Below are 15,767 nucleotides of genomic sequence, written 5' to 3' on the forward strand. Positions count from 1 at the left end.
TTTCATAAATGGGTGGTTTCTTGCACCCATTCGATAGAAAAAATGGAGTTCTAGCGAAATATTCATGTTTTTTGTCGACTAGTACAGTGAAATTGGCCGAAAATGGGGCTCAAAGTGGGCAAAATCGCCGATGCGTAAACATCGCCGAGACCACTAACTTTGCGAGAGCATAATTCCGTAAGTTTTCTATCAAATTTCAAACTTTTGGTGTCTTTATGATCGGGAAAAGATTCTCTATCTTTTCATAAGAGAAAATAATTTTTTTTTTTTTTAAATTTGGCCGACCCTGAGAACGAGTTTCGGAGAGGGCCTGTCGACCCTCAAAGGGTTAATTTAGGCACTGAATGGCAGCAAAGACTAAGCGCCACCACAGCCAGAAGCTGGGAAAGTGAACTAATTCCTCAATGTTTCATTGTTGGAAATGTGTACTGTCTTCTGCATCTGTAAATTAGGTTCAGAGCCCCAGAACAAAGTATGGTAACTTCAGCCTCTTAGCTCTGATCTCTCTCACATAAGCATTTTTCTCTATTGTTTGAATTTGGCAGCACTTATTCTTCTCTGCCTCACAGTGCCTCAAATGTATCTACGACAGCACTCATCATCACAGGTTTATTAATTATAAATTCCTAAGGGATAAACACTAAAGCCAAACAAAACTTCATAGGTTGACAAAACAACTTGTACCATACTTTTAAAGTACCCTGGTATGATAAAATTACCAGGAAATAATATCTTAAGACTGCATTCTGTTCATAATGTTGTGGTTATTAAATCTTTCATTTTACAACATGCTTCCGAAGTTGTTATTTTCATCATTCACAATACAAGATTGAAACAATTTAACAATTAAATATCTGTACAATGTGGCCATAAAATTGTTAACTCATAAGTGTTAATAAATCCTATTATGGAAAAAATGAGCCATAAATGAAGTTTATAATATAAAGGCTCTGACTAATTCCTTTATGAAAAGAAACTTCTACATTTTCCCAAATTCTAAAAGGAAATCACAAGTGGTTAAAATTAGTCCTCAAGTTTATAGGAGCGGCTGTTGCGCTGTCTGTGGCTGGGAATAGACAGGGAAAGTATTTGGTGGTCCATTTGAGTGTTCCGGGGGTCCACTGGGGGGAGGAGCAGGCACTGGTCCATAATGACTAGAAACAGGGAAATGTCCATAGCTTGGCATCAAACTGGCTCCTGATCCTTCATGACTGAAATAGAGTTCAAAATGTTATCTGCTAAAGTTCAGAACATGCTTTCACATTAAATATAATCAAGGAGAATTTCAGTAAATAAAGACAAGAGAGTTTTTATAAAGGAAGAAGAACAGAGTCAAGAGAGGATATAACTGGCAGTGGAAGAGGAGGAGAATTAAGGACAGAGACAGAGTACAACCCAAAGAAATGGTAGAATTTCTTTTTTTTAACTTGAAAAGTTAAATACTGGGAGCAAATTTTAGAATATGGAGAGTACAGCAGTTGATAAAACATTTTTTTTTATCACACTGGCCATCTCCCACCGAGGTAGGGTGACCTGAAAAAGAAAAACTTTCACCATCATTCAACACTTTTGCCGTCATTCACACAATATCACTGCCTTTACAGAGGCACCCAGATATGTCAGTTTAGATGTCACTCCAAACAGCCAATATCAAGAGAAATATTGGAAGATTTGCCCAAATTTTAAGAACACATACACATACATTTTAAACTGTCGTAAGTGAGCACCTCTGCAAAGACTGATTATGCATGACTGATGGTGAAAGAATGATGAAAGTTTTTTCTTTCTTTCTGGGTCACCCTGCCTCAGTGGGAAACAGCCGATGTGTTAAAAAAAAAATAAACATACATACAAGGAAAGAATAATACACAAATAATCCAAGAAAAAGAAACTTATGATGACATTTCAGTCTGACTTGGACCATTAGTCACACAAGTCAAATCAAAACGTCATAAGGTCCCATCTCCTAAGTGTGGGTTATCTGTGTATTGTTCTACTCACAGTATTGTGACTTTTTTGTTGAATATTAAAATGGTATAAAATACCGACAGGATGTTAGGTAAGACACATATGCAAGTTAGGTATCTTTATTTCAAAACGTTTCCCCTACACAGTAGGCGACTGAAGAAGCCTACTGTGTAAGCAAAACATTTTGAAATAAAGATACCTAACTGTTGCATATGTGTCTTACCTAACAGCCTTTTTTGTTCTATAAGGAAAGAATACCATGTTGAGTAAGATTTGTTGAAAACTATGAATATAAAATATAAAATTAAACAGCCTTAAGTAAATGACCACATGCCAATTACCAGCTTATTTTACTCACCTATTTGGAGGTATCTGCTGGAAATCTGCAGGTGGAGGAATAGCTTGCCCATGTGGTGGCTGTGGACCTGGCATGGAAGGACCATGAGATGCTTGATTGTGTAAAGGTTGGTTGGGTCTAGGCATGGAACTCATTTGTTGCTGAGATGGAGGAACTGGTGCTGCCCCAGGCATAGAAGACGGAGGCATGTTTTGAAAAGAGACTGGCCCTATTGGGGCGCCAGGTGGAGGAGGGCCCATGTAAGTTACAAACTGATTGGGTCCTCCATACATCTGGAAAACATTATTATACTAAAAAAGTGCTAAATGAGTGAAAAACAACATTCATGTTCCAGTATATACTTAAAATTACCTTACAAATAAAAAAGTACCAATGTGACCATAAATATTTCATTAAGGTTGGATACTGGTACTGTTTCTAATTTAAAATAAGATAAAGCTCCATATCCAGTTTTATTTTTTAACACATCAGCCATTTCCCACTAAGGCAGGGTGACCCAAAAAGAATGAAAAACCCAAAAAGAAAGAAAAAAAAATGGTATAAGTAAAATGGTTTAGGTTTATCAGCAAGATGATTCATACTAAGATATTTTACTTGCTGAAAGATAACCCAATGCATATATCCATTGTCCTCTTCACTTTTTTAAAAGACAAAGAATATGTAATGAAGTTTAATAAATAAAATGACAATGGAAATTTGGGAAGAACTGTGGTCTTTATTTTTATTTTCGTGAGGAAGGATCAAGTCTGTAAGAATCATACAGCTACTGGGAAATGGGAGATGATCAGGTTTGAGAAATTAATGTAACTTCAAATTCTTTAAGTAAAAAGCCCTTTGAAGGGATTGTAACCTGTAGCTGCAGGATTAACATCCAGAAGAAAATAGTGTTGAGGAACCAGAGTGGAACAGTACTAAGCCACATCCAGAGACCAGCCTACTCTATATGTGACTGTTGTAATGCACTTCCTACTAAAGTATACAAGTGCTCCTTGACTTACAAAGAGGTTGTATTCCGAAGAACCCCATCAGGTGAAAATATCATAAGTCGAATATGAATATGATATAATAAGTAAATAAATATCTAGTCACTGAATAAGTAAATAAACAAATAATTACTGAGATTAATTAAATACCAGACTAAATACCAGAAGCAAGAGAGACAATTGGGCGATTAGTTGACATAACGGGCTTGGGCAAATTTGATTAAACGCAGAAAAATGTTTGACGACTACTGAGTGTGCACTGCTATTGCACCATTGTCAAGTCGAACCACTGTAATGTGAGGAGCACCTGTACTTTAAAACCAGATAAGGTGGTGTACCTGCGGTGGTATGCCTGGTGTTGGCGACTGAGCATAGCCAGGCATCTGTCCTGGGTTCTTCGGTACATAGTACCCACCCAGCGTAGGTGGCATATCACGCATAAGCTGAAACAGCATTTTATCAAATTACATATTAAATTGAATATGTGCAAAATATAATACAAAAAATAAAAATAATGAATAAACTTTTTGTTTTTTTTTAACAAACTGGCTGTATTCCCTTTAATCCCATTTCAGTGTTCTACCCTATATTTATAAACAAAGCCAACTATGAAAAAATACTATAAAGTTCTTTGTAAATAGTGATAGAATACTAAAATAGAACCCAATAGGAGGTAATACTTTTGCATGTTATTAATCCTTATTCTATATATCATAACATCAAATATGTTATTCAGATTGCCCATCCCTAGTTCATGCCACAGCAGATTTTCACATCTACATATATTGTTGGAACCATCCTTCAAGAAACAATTCAGTTGCATCTGTCCTTGTCTTCTTCCTAACTAGATATTTTGCTACATCAGTAACATAATGAACTTCACTTGTAACATGACTTCTTCTTCTTCTTCTTTCAACAAACCGACCACATCCCATCGAGGCAGGGTGACCCAAAAAGAATACGAAAGTTTCTCTTTTTAACTTTAGTAATGTATACAGGAGAAGGGGTTACTAGCCCCTTGCTCCCGGTATGTTAGTCGCCTCTTACGACACACATGGCTTACGGGGGGAAGAATTCTGTTCCACTTCCCCATGCTGTAATATATAAAACTGTATTGCATTTGCAACTACTGCTTTGATATGCATATTGTCTTTTTAACACATCAGCCATTTCCCACCAAGGCAGGGTGATCCAAAAAAGAAGAAACACTTTCATCATCACTCACTCCATCACTGTCTTGCCAGAGGCATGCTGATACTATAGTTCAAAAACTGTAACATATCTCCACCTCTCCTTCAGAGGGCAGGCACTGTACTTTCCACCTCCAGTTTCCCTGAATCTCTTCATAAATGTTACCTTCCATATTTTTTTAATTACAGTAACACAAGAAAGGTATGCTTGCATAAAACATAACTATAAACGTACTTGGTGATATAAGCCAAGAGCATCCACTAAATCAGTACTGATTCGAGCTAGCAGTGCATGTTTACGGTCAATCTGCTCAAGTTCAGCATCAATCGTTGGAGCCATGGCATTCACTTGCTCTGAAACAAGATAAGATTATTCTGTAAAACTCAGCCTATAGGTGAGATTCCCTTACATGTGGCTTAAAAAAGTATTTCTCTCATTTTTTTTAACTAGAATTTAATGTTACTAAAATTAGCTACTAGTCATCATGTGATTACCCTGAGACACAGCTCTGTCTAATACGAAAAGAAGAGCACACATAATCTCCAAAATTACGACAACTGCAAAAATTTAGGTATTATCCAATCATTGTCTAATGCCAATGAATCTGGATTTTGGTGAATTGTCTGGAAGCATATACTGTGCTCTAGGTTAATACCACTTTTTTATTAGCATAATCTGGTTATCTGAAGTCTGGAGAGTGTCACAATGTAAATTATCATTTGTTTTAGAAGGCTGTCCGAGTGCCGTTACCGAACGAATTTATACCTATCAGGAATAATGTAAATTAGATTAGTTCATTTCAGACCCTCAAAAATACACATATAAAAGCACTTACAAAAATACACTTACATAATTGGTTGAGTTGGGAGCAGTTCGATTTTTGAGGTTCCACTGTAGATGTAGATGTTTTTAGATGTAGGTAGTCAGATTCCCATTAAGAAATGCAAGTACTACTAACAAAACTTACCCTCAAGAAAAGCAAGTTCCTGAGGATCAGGTCGTTCTCCAGTGGGATCAGCTTCATGCAAGACATGGAGCAGTCTGTCAATCTTTTCTTCGTCTATTTCCCCAGTTATTTCTGCAGATTCTAGATTATCTTCACCACCTGCTCCTTCCACTTCGGTAACCTCTACACATTCTGAGAATGACACTCTCTTCCCACTCTCTGTTCCTGAGGATTAGGGAAAAAATTACAAAGGCATACTTTAACTTTCCAATGACTTTTTCTTCTTTTTCTTAAACTGGTCATCTCTCAATGAGGCAGCACAACCCAAAAAGGAATCACTCCCTACGACATACTATTATTAAATCTTAAATTTATGTTACACTTACTTGATGGTTCCGATTCGATATTAAGATCCAAGGTAACGAAGTTAGCAGGGAAAAGGCCTTCGCCTCTATGATTTGTTCCTTTCCACCAATTCCGGTCACTGCTATCCTGAACTAGAACTGAAAACAGAATAAAAACTTTTATTATAACTTTTTTTTTTAACACGTTGGTCATTTCCCACCAAGGCAGGGTAACCCAAAAAGAAAAACATAAAATGAAAAAACTTTCATCATCATTCAACACTTTTACCATCACTCATACATAATCACTGTCTTTGCAAAGGCACTCAGATATGACAATTTAGATGTCCCTCCTAATTGCCAATATCCCAAACTCCTCCTTTAAAGTGCAGGCGTTGTACTTCCCATTTCCAGGAGTCAAGTCCGGCTAACCGGTTTTCCTGAATCCTTTCACAAAATATTACCCTTCTCACACTAACAGCTCATCAGGTCTCACAACAAAATATATAAAATAAACAAATTAAGAGAACTATGCCTATGATCCCAAAACTAAAATATTTGATTAAAGTACTCCACCTATCTCTCCAGCTTTAAAGGTGAGTTCATTGTCTTCAGCTGCTTCAAAATCATAGAGTGCTCTAGCTTTCTGATGTTCCTTGGCTGGAGGTGAAGTGCTGGTAATGGTAGAATCAGTGTCAGCATTCAGGGCAGCTGTAGCGGATGAGTAAAGACTGCTGGAAACTGGGCGAGAAGACTGCTGTGAGCTAGGAGAACCATTTCCTCCAGATTCTTGAAGGGACAACTGAATGGCTCTAGCAATGTCGTCCTCTTCTTGTTTACTGTGTACCACGTTAGGGTCTGTGCTAAACTTTGTTGTTGTTTTCTTGGGCTGGAATAAAAATGTCACCAATTAATTGAGAACATTTACACACTGATGTATACTGTTCATTTTTTTTTTTAAATAACAAATATCTACTGTAAAGAAGCCACTTCTGTTTTACATTTTATTCATCAATGAATATGCCTGAACTACACCAATGTCATTTATGAAGAAGTCCAATATCAGACTGCTCAATGAACACAGTGAACAAGGAAGAAGCACATAATATATCTCCTCACTTGGCTAAGAGATGCAAAGAGACAGTGCCATATCCCCCAAACCTACAATTCGTATAATACTTTCAAGTCTGAATATTGCATGATTTGTGTGTGTTTCAAATTACATGACAGATCTAAACAGCATGTTAAAATAAAGATATCAAAAGCACAAAATGCTTAAATGAAAGGTGTATACAGTATAGCATACTGTGACACAAATTCAAACAAAATACAAGAAGGCAGCACAGATATTACCGAATCTGACTGCACACTGAAGTCATAACCATCTTGCTTAAGCTTATTGTAGAGTGCTGGAATGAGACCCAGCTGAGGGTCACCTTTAAATTCACCCTCAGCCCATTTCTTTAAACTTTCTCGGAGTCTCTCGGAAACCTGATGAGAAAGAAAAAACTGTTCATCTACTCAGCAATGGAAGCAATTGTCCATACTGTACAGTAGCATAAAAGAATGAAAAAAAAAGAAGAAACTAATACCTAGAGTACTTAAGCAAAATCACAGAAAATCTGTACTATTGCAAAGGACACTAATTTAAAGTAAAATAAAAAATCATATACATATTTATTAAGCATCTAAGAATAACATAATTTACTTTTTTGTAGCAAGCATCCTACCTCACACTCACCCACCACCTCAGATACTCTGACAGTAAAAGGTGCAAATGTTATCACAACAGCAATTCAGCAATCATTACCACAGGAAAAACAGCAACCATCACCACAACTGCAGCAAACACTGCAGCTGCCACCATCACAGCAACAACTGTAGCTACCACTTCCAACACATCCACAGTAAAAGCTCAAGTGATTAAGTTTCCTCTCCAAAGAACAACTTACTTGTAAAATATAAACACCAGCCACTGTCACAGGAAAAACTTCAAGCAACACCACAAGCAACAGATGTAGATGCCACCTCCAACACCTTCACAGTGAAAAAACTCCAGCTACTAAAATTTCCTCTCCTAAGTGTGGGTTATATGTGAAATATGAACTCCAGCCACTACCACAGGAACAACTGTAGCCACAATCTCAGTCCCCACCATAGCAACCCACCTCAGCCGCCACCACTACCACTGCAGGAATAGTGTCACACAGGACAACAGAAATTGCCGTCTCTCTGATGAGTTGGATCCGCATAATCCTGCAGGAGAATCATTCTGGCCATAATATCTCCACCCACACCATCATCCTCATCTCCATTATTACAAGGAGCACTGGAACACCTTTACCTCATCATGAACCTTATAATAAAATAATATTTGCCTGCACCAACATTTAAATGCAACACAAAGCACTCCAGTAACTTTTTTTCCAAAATTTACCACATACATGTATATGCAAACCCACCACGATAAAAAACAAAATATGATGTACATAATTTAACAATTAGGTACCCTATGATGTGAACACCCTAATCATTAGAAAGAAAAAAACGAACTATGACACAGCACTACATAAACTATAACACAGTGTACCATAAATCATTCAAACTCGTGCAGTATTTACCTTGTGATGAGTTCGTGTACTGGTGAGATGTTTCCGAAGTTCTTGCTCAAAGTCTCTACTTGCTACTTCTAGGAGAAATTTGCGGCCACAGTTGTTGATACATGCATCTAGAAGCTAAGAGGTAATCTTAATTTAATATTTCTTCATACACAGTACATTAAAATTGTTCTAATTATGTTATTATTATATTTGGAAAGCTCTAAATTTATAGGGGTCATTCAGCATCTGAGGAATGGGAGGTAATCAGATTAGATCCGAGGGGAAAGCAGCTCAAACTCCTTGGATTAAGAGCTCTTCACCACCACCAAGGCACATTGCCACAATAAAATGTCACATTAGGGGCATGTGTCCTTCTACCTAACATTTTGTCGGTAATCCTACCATTATTACCTTTTAAGTTCATTGTTGCTTCATAAACTAAAACTAAAGTACTGCACAATATAATGACATGCCTGCAAATAGCATTATGCTTACTGTTATTGCCTGTAAAACAATCCTGGGGTTCTCTGAATTAAGTCTTTTTGCTACAGACTTGATACAATCTCTTGGGCCAACATTATTTTCTTTAACACGATCACATATGTCCATTATCTGTCCCCAGTCCTCACTTGTGTTCTTCTCACTTGTAGCCTTTTCTGAAAAAAAAAACGAAAAAAACAAGTGAATCTAAGCCATCCTCACAATGGATACTATACAGTGGTGTTAGGTTAGGTCAGGTAAGGTTTGTCAGGAAACAGGACATGTGTTTCCTGACAAGGGAATTAATCATACAATGACCCGTAGTTGAAGCTTTTGGTCATCTGACCTTTAAAAACTATGGTTATGATATAACCATTGGATTGGATATAATGGTGTTGATGTTACCCAAATCAGGATGAACCACTTTGATTTTTCTTTTATTTTAGCTTTTGGTGATTATAAATATCGTACATATTTCATATATATTCACAGAAAACCAATGTAAGTCTTCACAGAACAGCATGAGTTACATTCCCCTTCTGGCAAGAAATTCTAAGATGATTGGTATCCTGACTACTGCTGGGGAAATAATAAATGCTGTAGTACTGAACATACAGTGTATTTTTTTTATATAATATAAATGGTAAAAATGTAATGTAATTTATGTGATGAACGTATGTAATGTATGAATGTATGTAATGTATGTAGTGTAATGTATGAATGTATGTAATGTATGTAATGTATGAATGTATGTAATGTATGAATGTATGTAATGTATGTATGTAATGCATGAATGTATGTATGTAATGTATGAATGTATGTAATGTATGAATGTATGTAATGTATGAATGTATGTAATGGATGAATGTATGTAATGTATGAATGTATGTAATGGATGAATGTATGTAATGTATGAATGTATGTAATGGATGAATGTATGTAATGTATGAATGTATGTAATGTTTGTATGTAATGTATGAATGTATGTAATGTTTGTATGTAATGTATGAATGTATGTAATGTATGAATGTATGTAATGTATGTAATGTATGAATGTATGTAATGTATGAATGTATGTATGTAATGTATGTAATGTATGAATGTATGTAATGTATGAATGTATGTATGTAATGTATGAATGTATGTATGTAATGTATGTATGTAATGTATGAATGTATGTATGTAATGTATGAATGTATGTAATGTATGAATGTATGAATGTATGAATGTATGTATGTAATGTAAGTATGTAATGTATGTATGTATGTAATGTATATAAGTATGTAATGTATGTATGTAAGTATGTTATGTATGTATGTATGTGTATGTATGTATGTAATGTAATGTAATGTATGAATGTATGTAATGTACTGTATGTATGTATGTATGTGTATATATGTCTATATATACACACACATTATGTACACACAGACAGACAGACAGACAGACAGACAGACAGACAGACACACACAAACACACACACACACACACACACACACACACACCACACCACACCACACACACACACACCACACACACACACACACACACACACACACCAACCACACACCACACACCAACCACACACCACACACCAACCACACACACACACCACACACACACACACACACACACACACACACACACACCACACACACACACACACACACACAAACCAACCACACACCACACACCAACCACACACCACACACCAACCACACACCACACACACACACCACACACCACACACACACACACACACACCACACACACACACACACACCACACACACACACACACCACACACCACACACACACACAATTTTATAAAGCTGCTGAACATACAATATTAATTTTAAAAAATATATGAAGAATACAAGCCATCACAACTTGTAACACTAAGAATAAAGACAACTACTATTTAGATTTCCTCTCAAAGGTCAGCGGCTCAAGATAACTCAAAAAAGCCAATAAATATGACTTACTTTTACTAGTAAGTTAATTTAGGCACAGGTACACATAAGTACAATTTTCATACATTATTATTAGTACTATAATCATAACCAAGCGCTAAACCCGTAAGCGTCATTATACATAACAATGTGTAAATTACTTAGAATAACCCAAAAATAGGTTAGACAAGGTGACTTATTTCCATTAACTCATGCTAAGTTTTTATTTATGTTTATTACACATATTCAGAGCTTTACAATTGTTTTATATAGAAACTTAGGCTCAAATTAACCTAAAATAAACCACTAGTCAAAACACTGTGACTATTTAGTGCCTATTTACTGCTGGGTGACAAAGACAATATTAATCATTTCTCCAAATTCATACAAGCTAATTGCTCTAAATAAGCTATTAAATAAACGCAAAATGAGCTAACAACCAAGTTAATAAACAACTTTTGTGAGTCATTTGCACCTGACAGCAAGTTGTCAACTAGCTAGCCTAAATTAAACGAATAAGAAATTGCCATTTTTCCCTGATAACCAGGCCATTTACAGCGCGCATCTTCACAAATGAAGTGCAAAAGCTTACCGACGATCTGGTCGAAAGGTGATGAAGTGGAAAATAAGCCCATCTTTGGTAAATGTTGCATAAAATGTTACGAGGTGACGAGGGATTTGTTATGATCAAGTGACTGGGATAAGCCAACCTCGTCCGATATATCGAACGACTTTAATTATGCTAATGTTTCTCGCGATTATATAATTTTGTTATGTATTCTCTATTGTAAAATGACAAGCGTAATTATTTAATTTAAATGCGATGATAAATAGATCTCATTATTCAAGATAAAACAAAATAATGTTAGTTATTTAAGACAGTTTTAGTTGATTCGGATAGTTATGATAGCAAACGAAAAGAAATCCGCAAATATATTATATACATATCTTTCTTATGTCTTTCATACTGACAATGTATACAATGTAACATAAAACTTATTTATATAATGAAAACCAAAGTAGAGATATGCACTGATTCATGTTACTAGAGATGAGTACACGACGGAAAACATTGCAGCGTTATTGCTTTGAAAATTATATTTACTATAAATGTTGTACTTTGTATACATCTTATTGAATAATTAACTATCCTGAGTGATGTCTATTAAGATAAAGCATATATTTAACATTTAATTCCCATATGTTCTTTGTTATTGCTTTACAGCTGACTATAGTAAACAAATTTTATCCACATCTGACACAGTTTACTACTTTAAATACAATTTTTATTTCAAAATACTGGGAACGCTTAAATATATAAATATATATATATATATTTGAGTATATCAATTGTTGGAGAACTAATGAAGCTAACAAATTATATTTGACTTGGACATGCACGTTTAGCACTCACAAATTACTCTTATTAATTAGTTCGATATCGTCCAATTTCAGGATATTCCCCCTAACTGGATAACATTAAACAATCTTGTCATATATATGCATATATATATGACTATCTGTTGCCATATGCAAACCCTCTGCAAGGCACAAACTGACTTGTCATATGAAAAGTGATAAATGGAATATCAAGAGTAATTGAACCTAGAGTTAGCTGCTTTACTAGAATCTGTTGTTGTTGACTCAGGTGGGGGTTTTATTCTCCTATTTGTGAAGAACTGGATACATGTATTCACCTATTTGTGGTTGCAGGGGTCGATTCACAGCTCCTGGCCCCGCTTCTTCGCTGGTCACTACTAGGTCCACACTCTCCTTACTCTAAGAGCTTTATCATACCTCTTCTTAAAGCTATGTATGGATGCTGCCTCCACTACATCACTCTCCAGATTTGTAGATGAATGGTTCAGAGAACCGACATGTTGATAAATTAGACACATGTGCAACTCTTGGGTATCAATAAAGATACCAAAGAGTTGCACATGTGTCTAATTTATCACTCTCCAGATTGTTCCACTTCTTGACAACTCTGTGACTGAAGAAATAATTTCTAACATCCCTGTGACTTATATGAGTTTTCATCTTCCAGTTGTGACCTTTTGTTGCTGTGTCTCATCTCTGAAACATTGTCCCTAAGTAAGTTTATTCAGGTATACACAAATACAATTACATAGATTATTATAATTAGGAGCATATGTGTAGAGAATCTAGGATAACCCCCAGAAAAGTCAGACAAAGTGACTTCCATTGGGGTCCCTTTATCCACCTATCCATCCTGTCAGTTCCTCGCAGTATTTTATATGTCGTTATCATGTCCCTATCATTCCTCTCCTTGACTCACGAAATCTTAATGACACGATTGCAAACAAACCATACCACGGGCGGGATTTGAACCCGCGGTCAGAGAGTCTGGAGTTTTGAGACTCTGACCGTGGGTTCAAATCCCACCCGTGATATGGTTTATTCCTCTCCTTCAGTGTCGTCAGGTTAATTTCCTTTAACCTCTCTTCATAGGGACATACTCATTAGTTCCGGGACTTCATTTTTGAAGACGCTTAGCCAAACAGTGGCTTTATTAAATCAGAACAAACATGATATACAAAGACAGAAGACAGTCTCTCAGTCTCGAAAACTATACACATAAGAGAATGGAAGAGGAGATAATCAGTCCCTTCAGCCTGGACCCCTCAAGGGAGGTTCCTTGACGCTGGTGAGGGGCTCTTGATTTAGGGCATTGGATCTGTGCTTCGGTTCCCTGAATACCTTCCATCCCCCCCCACATGCGCTGTATAATCCTACGGGTTTAGCGCTTCCCTGTGATTATGATAATAATTATAATTTTCAGCCTGGAAGCACCTTGACGAATCCGAATTATAGGCAGAATATTTTGTTCAATCTATTTATTAACCCGCGGGGGCGTTGACCCCCCGAACTCTCTCCAGGTAAACTCCAGGTAAACTGACTTAACTCCTATGGAATTTGGGTTCCATGCTGGTTCTGCATACTTCAAGTTGAGCCTGGCAAATGTCATGCACAGGGTAATGAATTTCTCATTGTCGAGGTCTCTGCAAGTTACCTTTAAATTTAATAGTCTCACATTTACTAGGACCATTGTAAATGAATGGTTCAGAGAACCAACAAGTTGATAAATTAGAAACATGTGCAGCCCTTGGGTATCTTTAATGAGGAAACGTTTCGCCACACAGTGGCTGCATGATTCATTACCCTGTGCATGGCATTTGTCAGACTCAACTTGAAGTATGCAGAACCAGCATGAAACCCATATCCCATAGAGTTGAGTCAGTGCTTAGTAAATAGGTCCCCAATGAAAATAAATCATGATAGAAATAAGTCATGATGAAACCACTGTGTGGCGAAACATTTTCTCATTAAAGGTACCCAATTTACTAAGCACTGACTCAATTCTATGGGATATGGGTTCCATGCTGGTTCTGCATACTTCAAGTTGAGCCTGACAAATGCCATGCACAGGGTAATGAATCATGCAGCCACTGTGTGGCGAAACGTTTCCTCATTAAAGATACCCAAAAGGCTGCTGTGTCTAATTTATCAACTTGGGTCATTATCGGGTTGATGTGCACATCTGGTGTAAGGTATACACAAATACAGTTATATAGATTATCATACATAGTAGCATGTGTAGAGAACTTAGGATAATCCAAAAAGTCAGACAAAGTGACTTAATTCCATAACGGAGATAAAACACCTCAATTACTGGGAGCGCTTGAGGTTCCTGAACCTGTATTCCCTGGAACGCAGGCGGGAGAGATACATGATTATATACACCTGGAAAATCCTAGAGGGACTAGTACCGAACTTGCACACGAAAATCACTCACTACGAAAGCAAAAGACTTGGCAGACGATGCAACATCCTCCCAATGAAAAGCAGGGGTGTCACTAGCACGTTAAGAGACCATACAATAAGTGTCAGGGGCCCGAGACTGTTCAACTGCCTCCCAGCATACATAAGGGGGATTACCAACAGACCCCTGGCAGTCTTCAAGCTGGCACTGGACAAGCACCTAAAGTCGGTTCCTGACCAGCCGGGCTGTGGCTCGTACGTTGGTTTGCGTGCAGCCAGCAGTAACAGCCTGGTTGATCAGGCTCTGATCCACCAGGAGGCCTGGTCACAGACCGGGCCGCGGGGGCGTTGACCCCCGGAACTCTCTCCAGGTAAAACTCCAGGTGAAATGTTAGGTAATTTGTTCACCCCGAGGTCCCCTTTCAGGAAGGTTGGCAGCCTTTTTCTTCCCTCTCTCTCCCCCTGAACCTGTATGCTGTTTCTAGTCTTCTTTAAATTCCCCATCTGATAGGATTAAATTCTAATAGTCATTTTGCAGACCAGTTATGCAGCTTGTCCAGATCCATTTGTAGTTTTTCCTGGTCTGCCCTTACCTGGAGAGGGTTTCGGGGGTCAACGCCCCCGCGGCGCGGTCTGAGACCAGGCCTCATGGTGGATCAGGGTCTTATCAACCAGGCTGTTACTGCTGGCCGCACGCAAGCTGACGTACGAACAACAGCCCGGTTGGTCAGGTACTGACTTTAGGTGCCTGTCCAGTGCCTTCTTGAAGACAGCCAGGGGTCTATTGGTAATCCCCTTTATGCTGGGAGGCAATTGAACAGTCTTGGGCCCCGGACACTTAATGTGTTGTCTCTCAGTGTACTAGTATTCTCTTCATTAGTTGTACGTCATTGGCGTATAGGGCCATTTTTGACTCGATATTTTATGTCCTAAATAAGTAAGTTTATTAAGGCACAAGTACACATAAGTACAGTTATCATATAGTGTAAATTACCCAGGATAACCAGAAAAGGTCAGCCGAAGTGACTTATTGGTGGGCATCTGGCTTTGCCAGGGTTTAGACAAAGGAATCCTCCTGATCTACTTGAGAACTTATTGCTCCCGTTTCTCTTTTTGGGGCTGAACCTTTGCTTCTTTTAAAATTCCACCTATAATTAGACAT

At 37.5% G+C, this 15,767-nt stretch overlaps 1 protein-coding gene across 1 annotated transcript; it reads right to left on the minus strand.

The window, feature by feature from the left end:
* Positions 1 to 223: 223 nt before the first annotated feature.
* Stam (signal transducing adaptor molecule) lies at positions 224 to 11,514 on the minus strand. Its single transcript, XM_053797482.2, has 11 exons — positions 11,415 to 11,514; positions 8,886 to 9,046; positions 8,412 to 8,525; positions 7,144 to 7,281; positions 6,367 to 6,679; positions 5,833 to 5,949; positions 5,468 to 5,671; positions 4,735 to 4,853; positions 3,648 to 3,752; positions 2,327 to 2,598; positions 224 to 1,211 (listed from the first exon to the last, which is right to left on the minus strand). The coding sequence occupies exons 1-11, from the start codon at positions 11,473 to 11,475 to the stop codon at positions 1,037 to 1,039; spliced, it is 1,779 nt and encodes a 592-aa protein (XP_053653457.1). The 5' UTR covers positions 11,476 to 11,514; the 3' UTR covers positions 224 to 1,036.
* Positions 11,515 to 15,767: the final 4,253 nt, after the last annotated feature.

This window comes from Cherax quadricarinatus, chromosome 86 (genome assembly GCF_038502225.1).
Source record: "Cherax quadricarinatus isolate ZL_2023a chromosome 86, ASM3850222v1, whole genome shotgun sequence".
NCBI classification, from domain to species: domain Eukaryota; kingdom Metazoa; phylum Arthropoda; class Malacostraca; order Decapoda; family Parastacidae; genus Cherax; species Cherax quadricarinatus.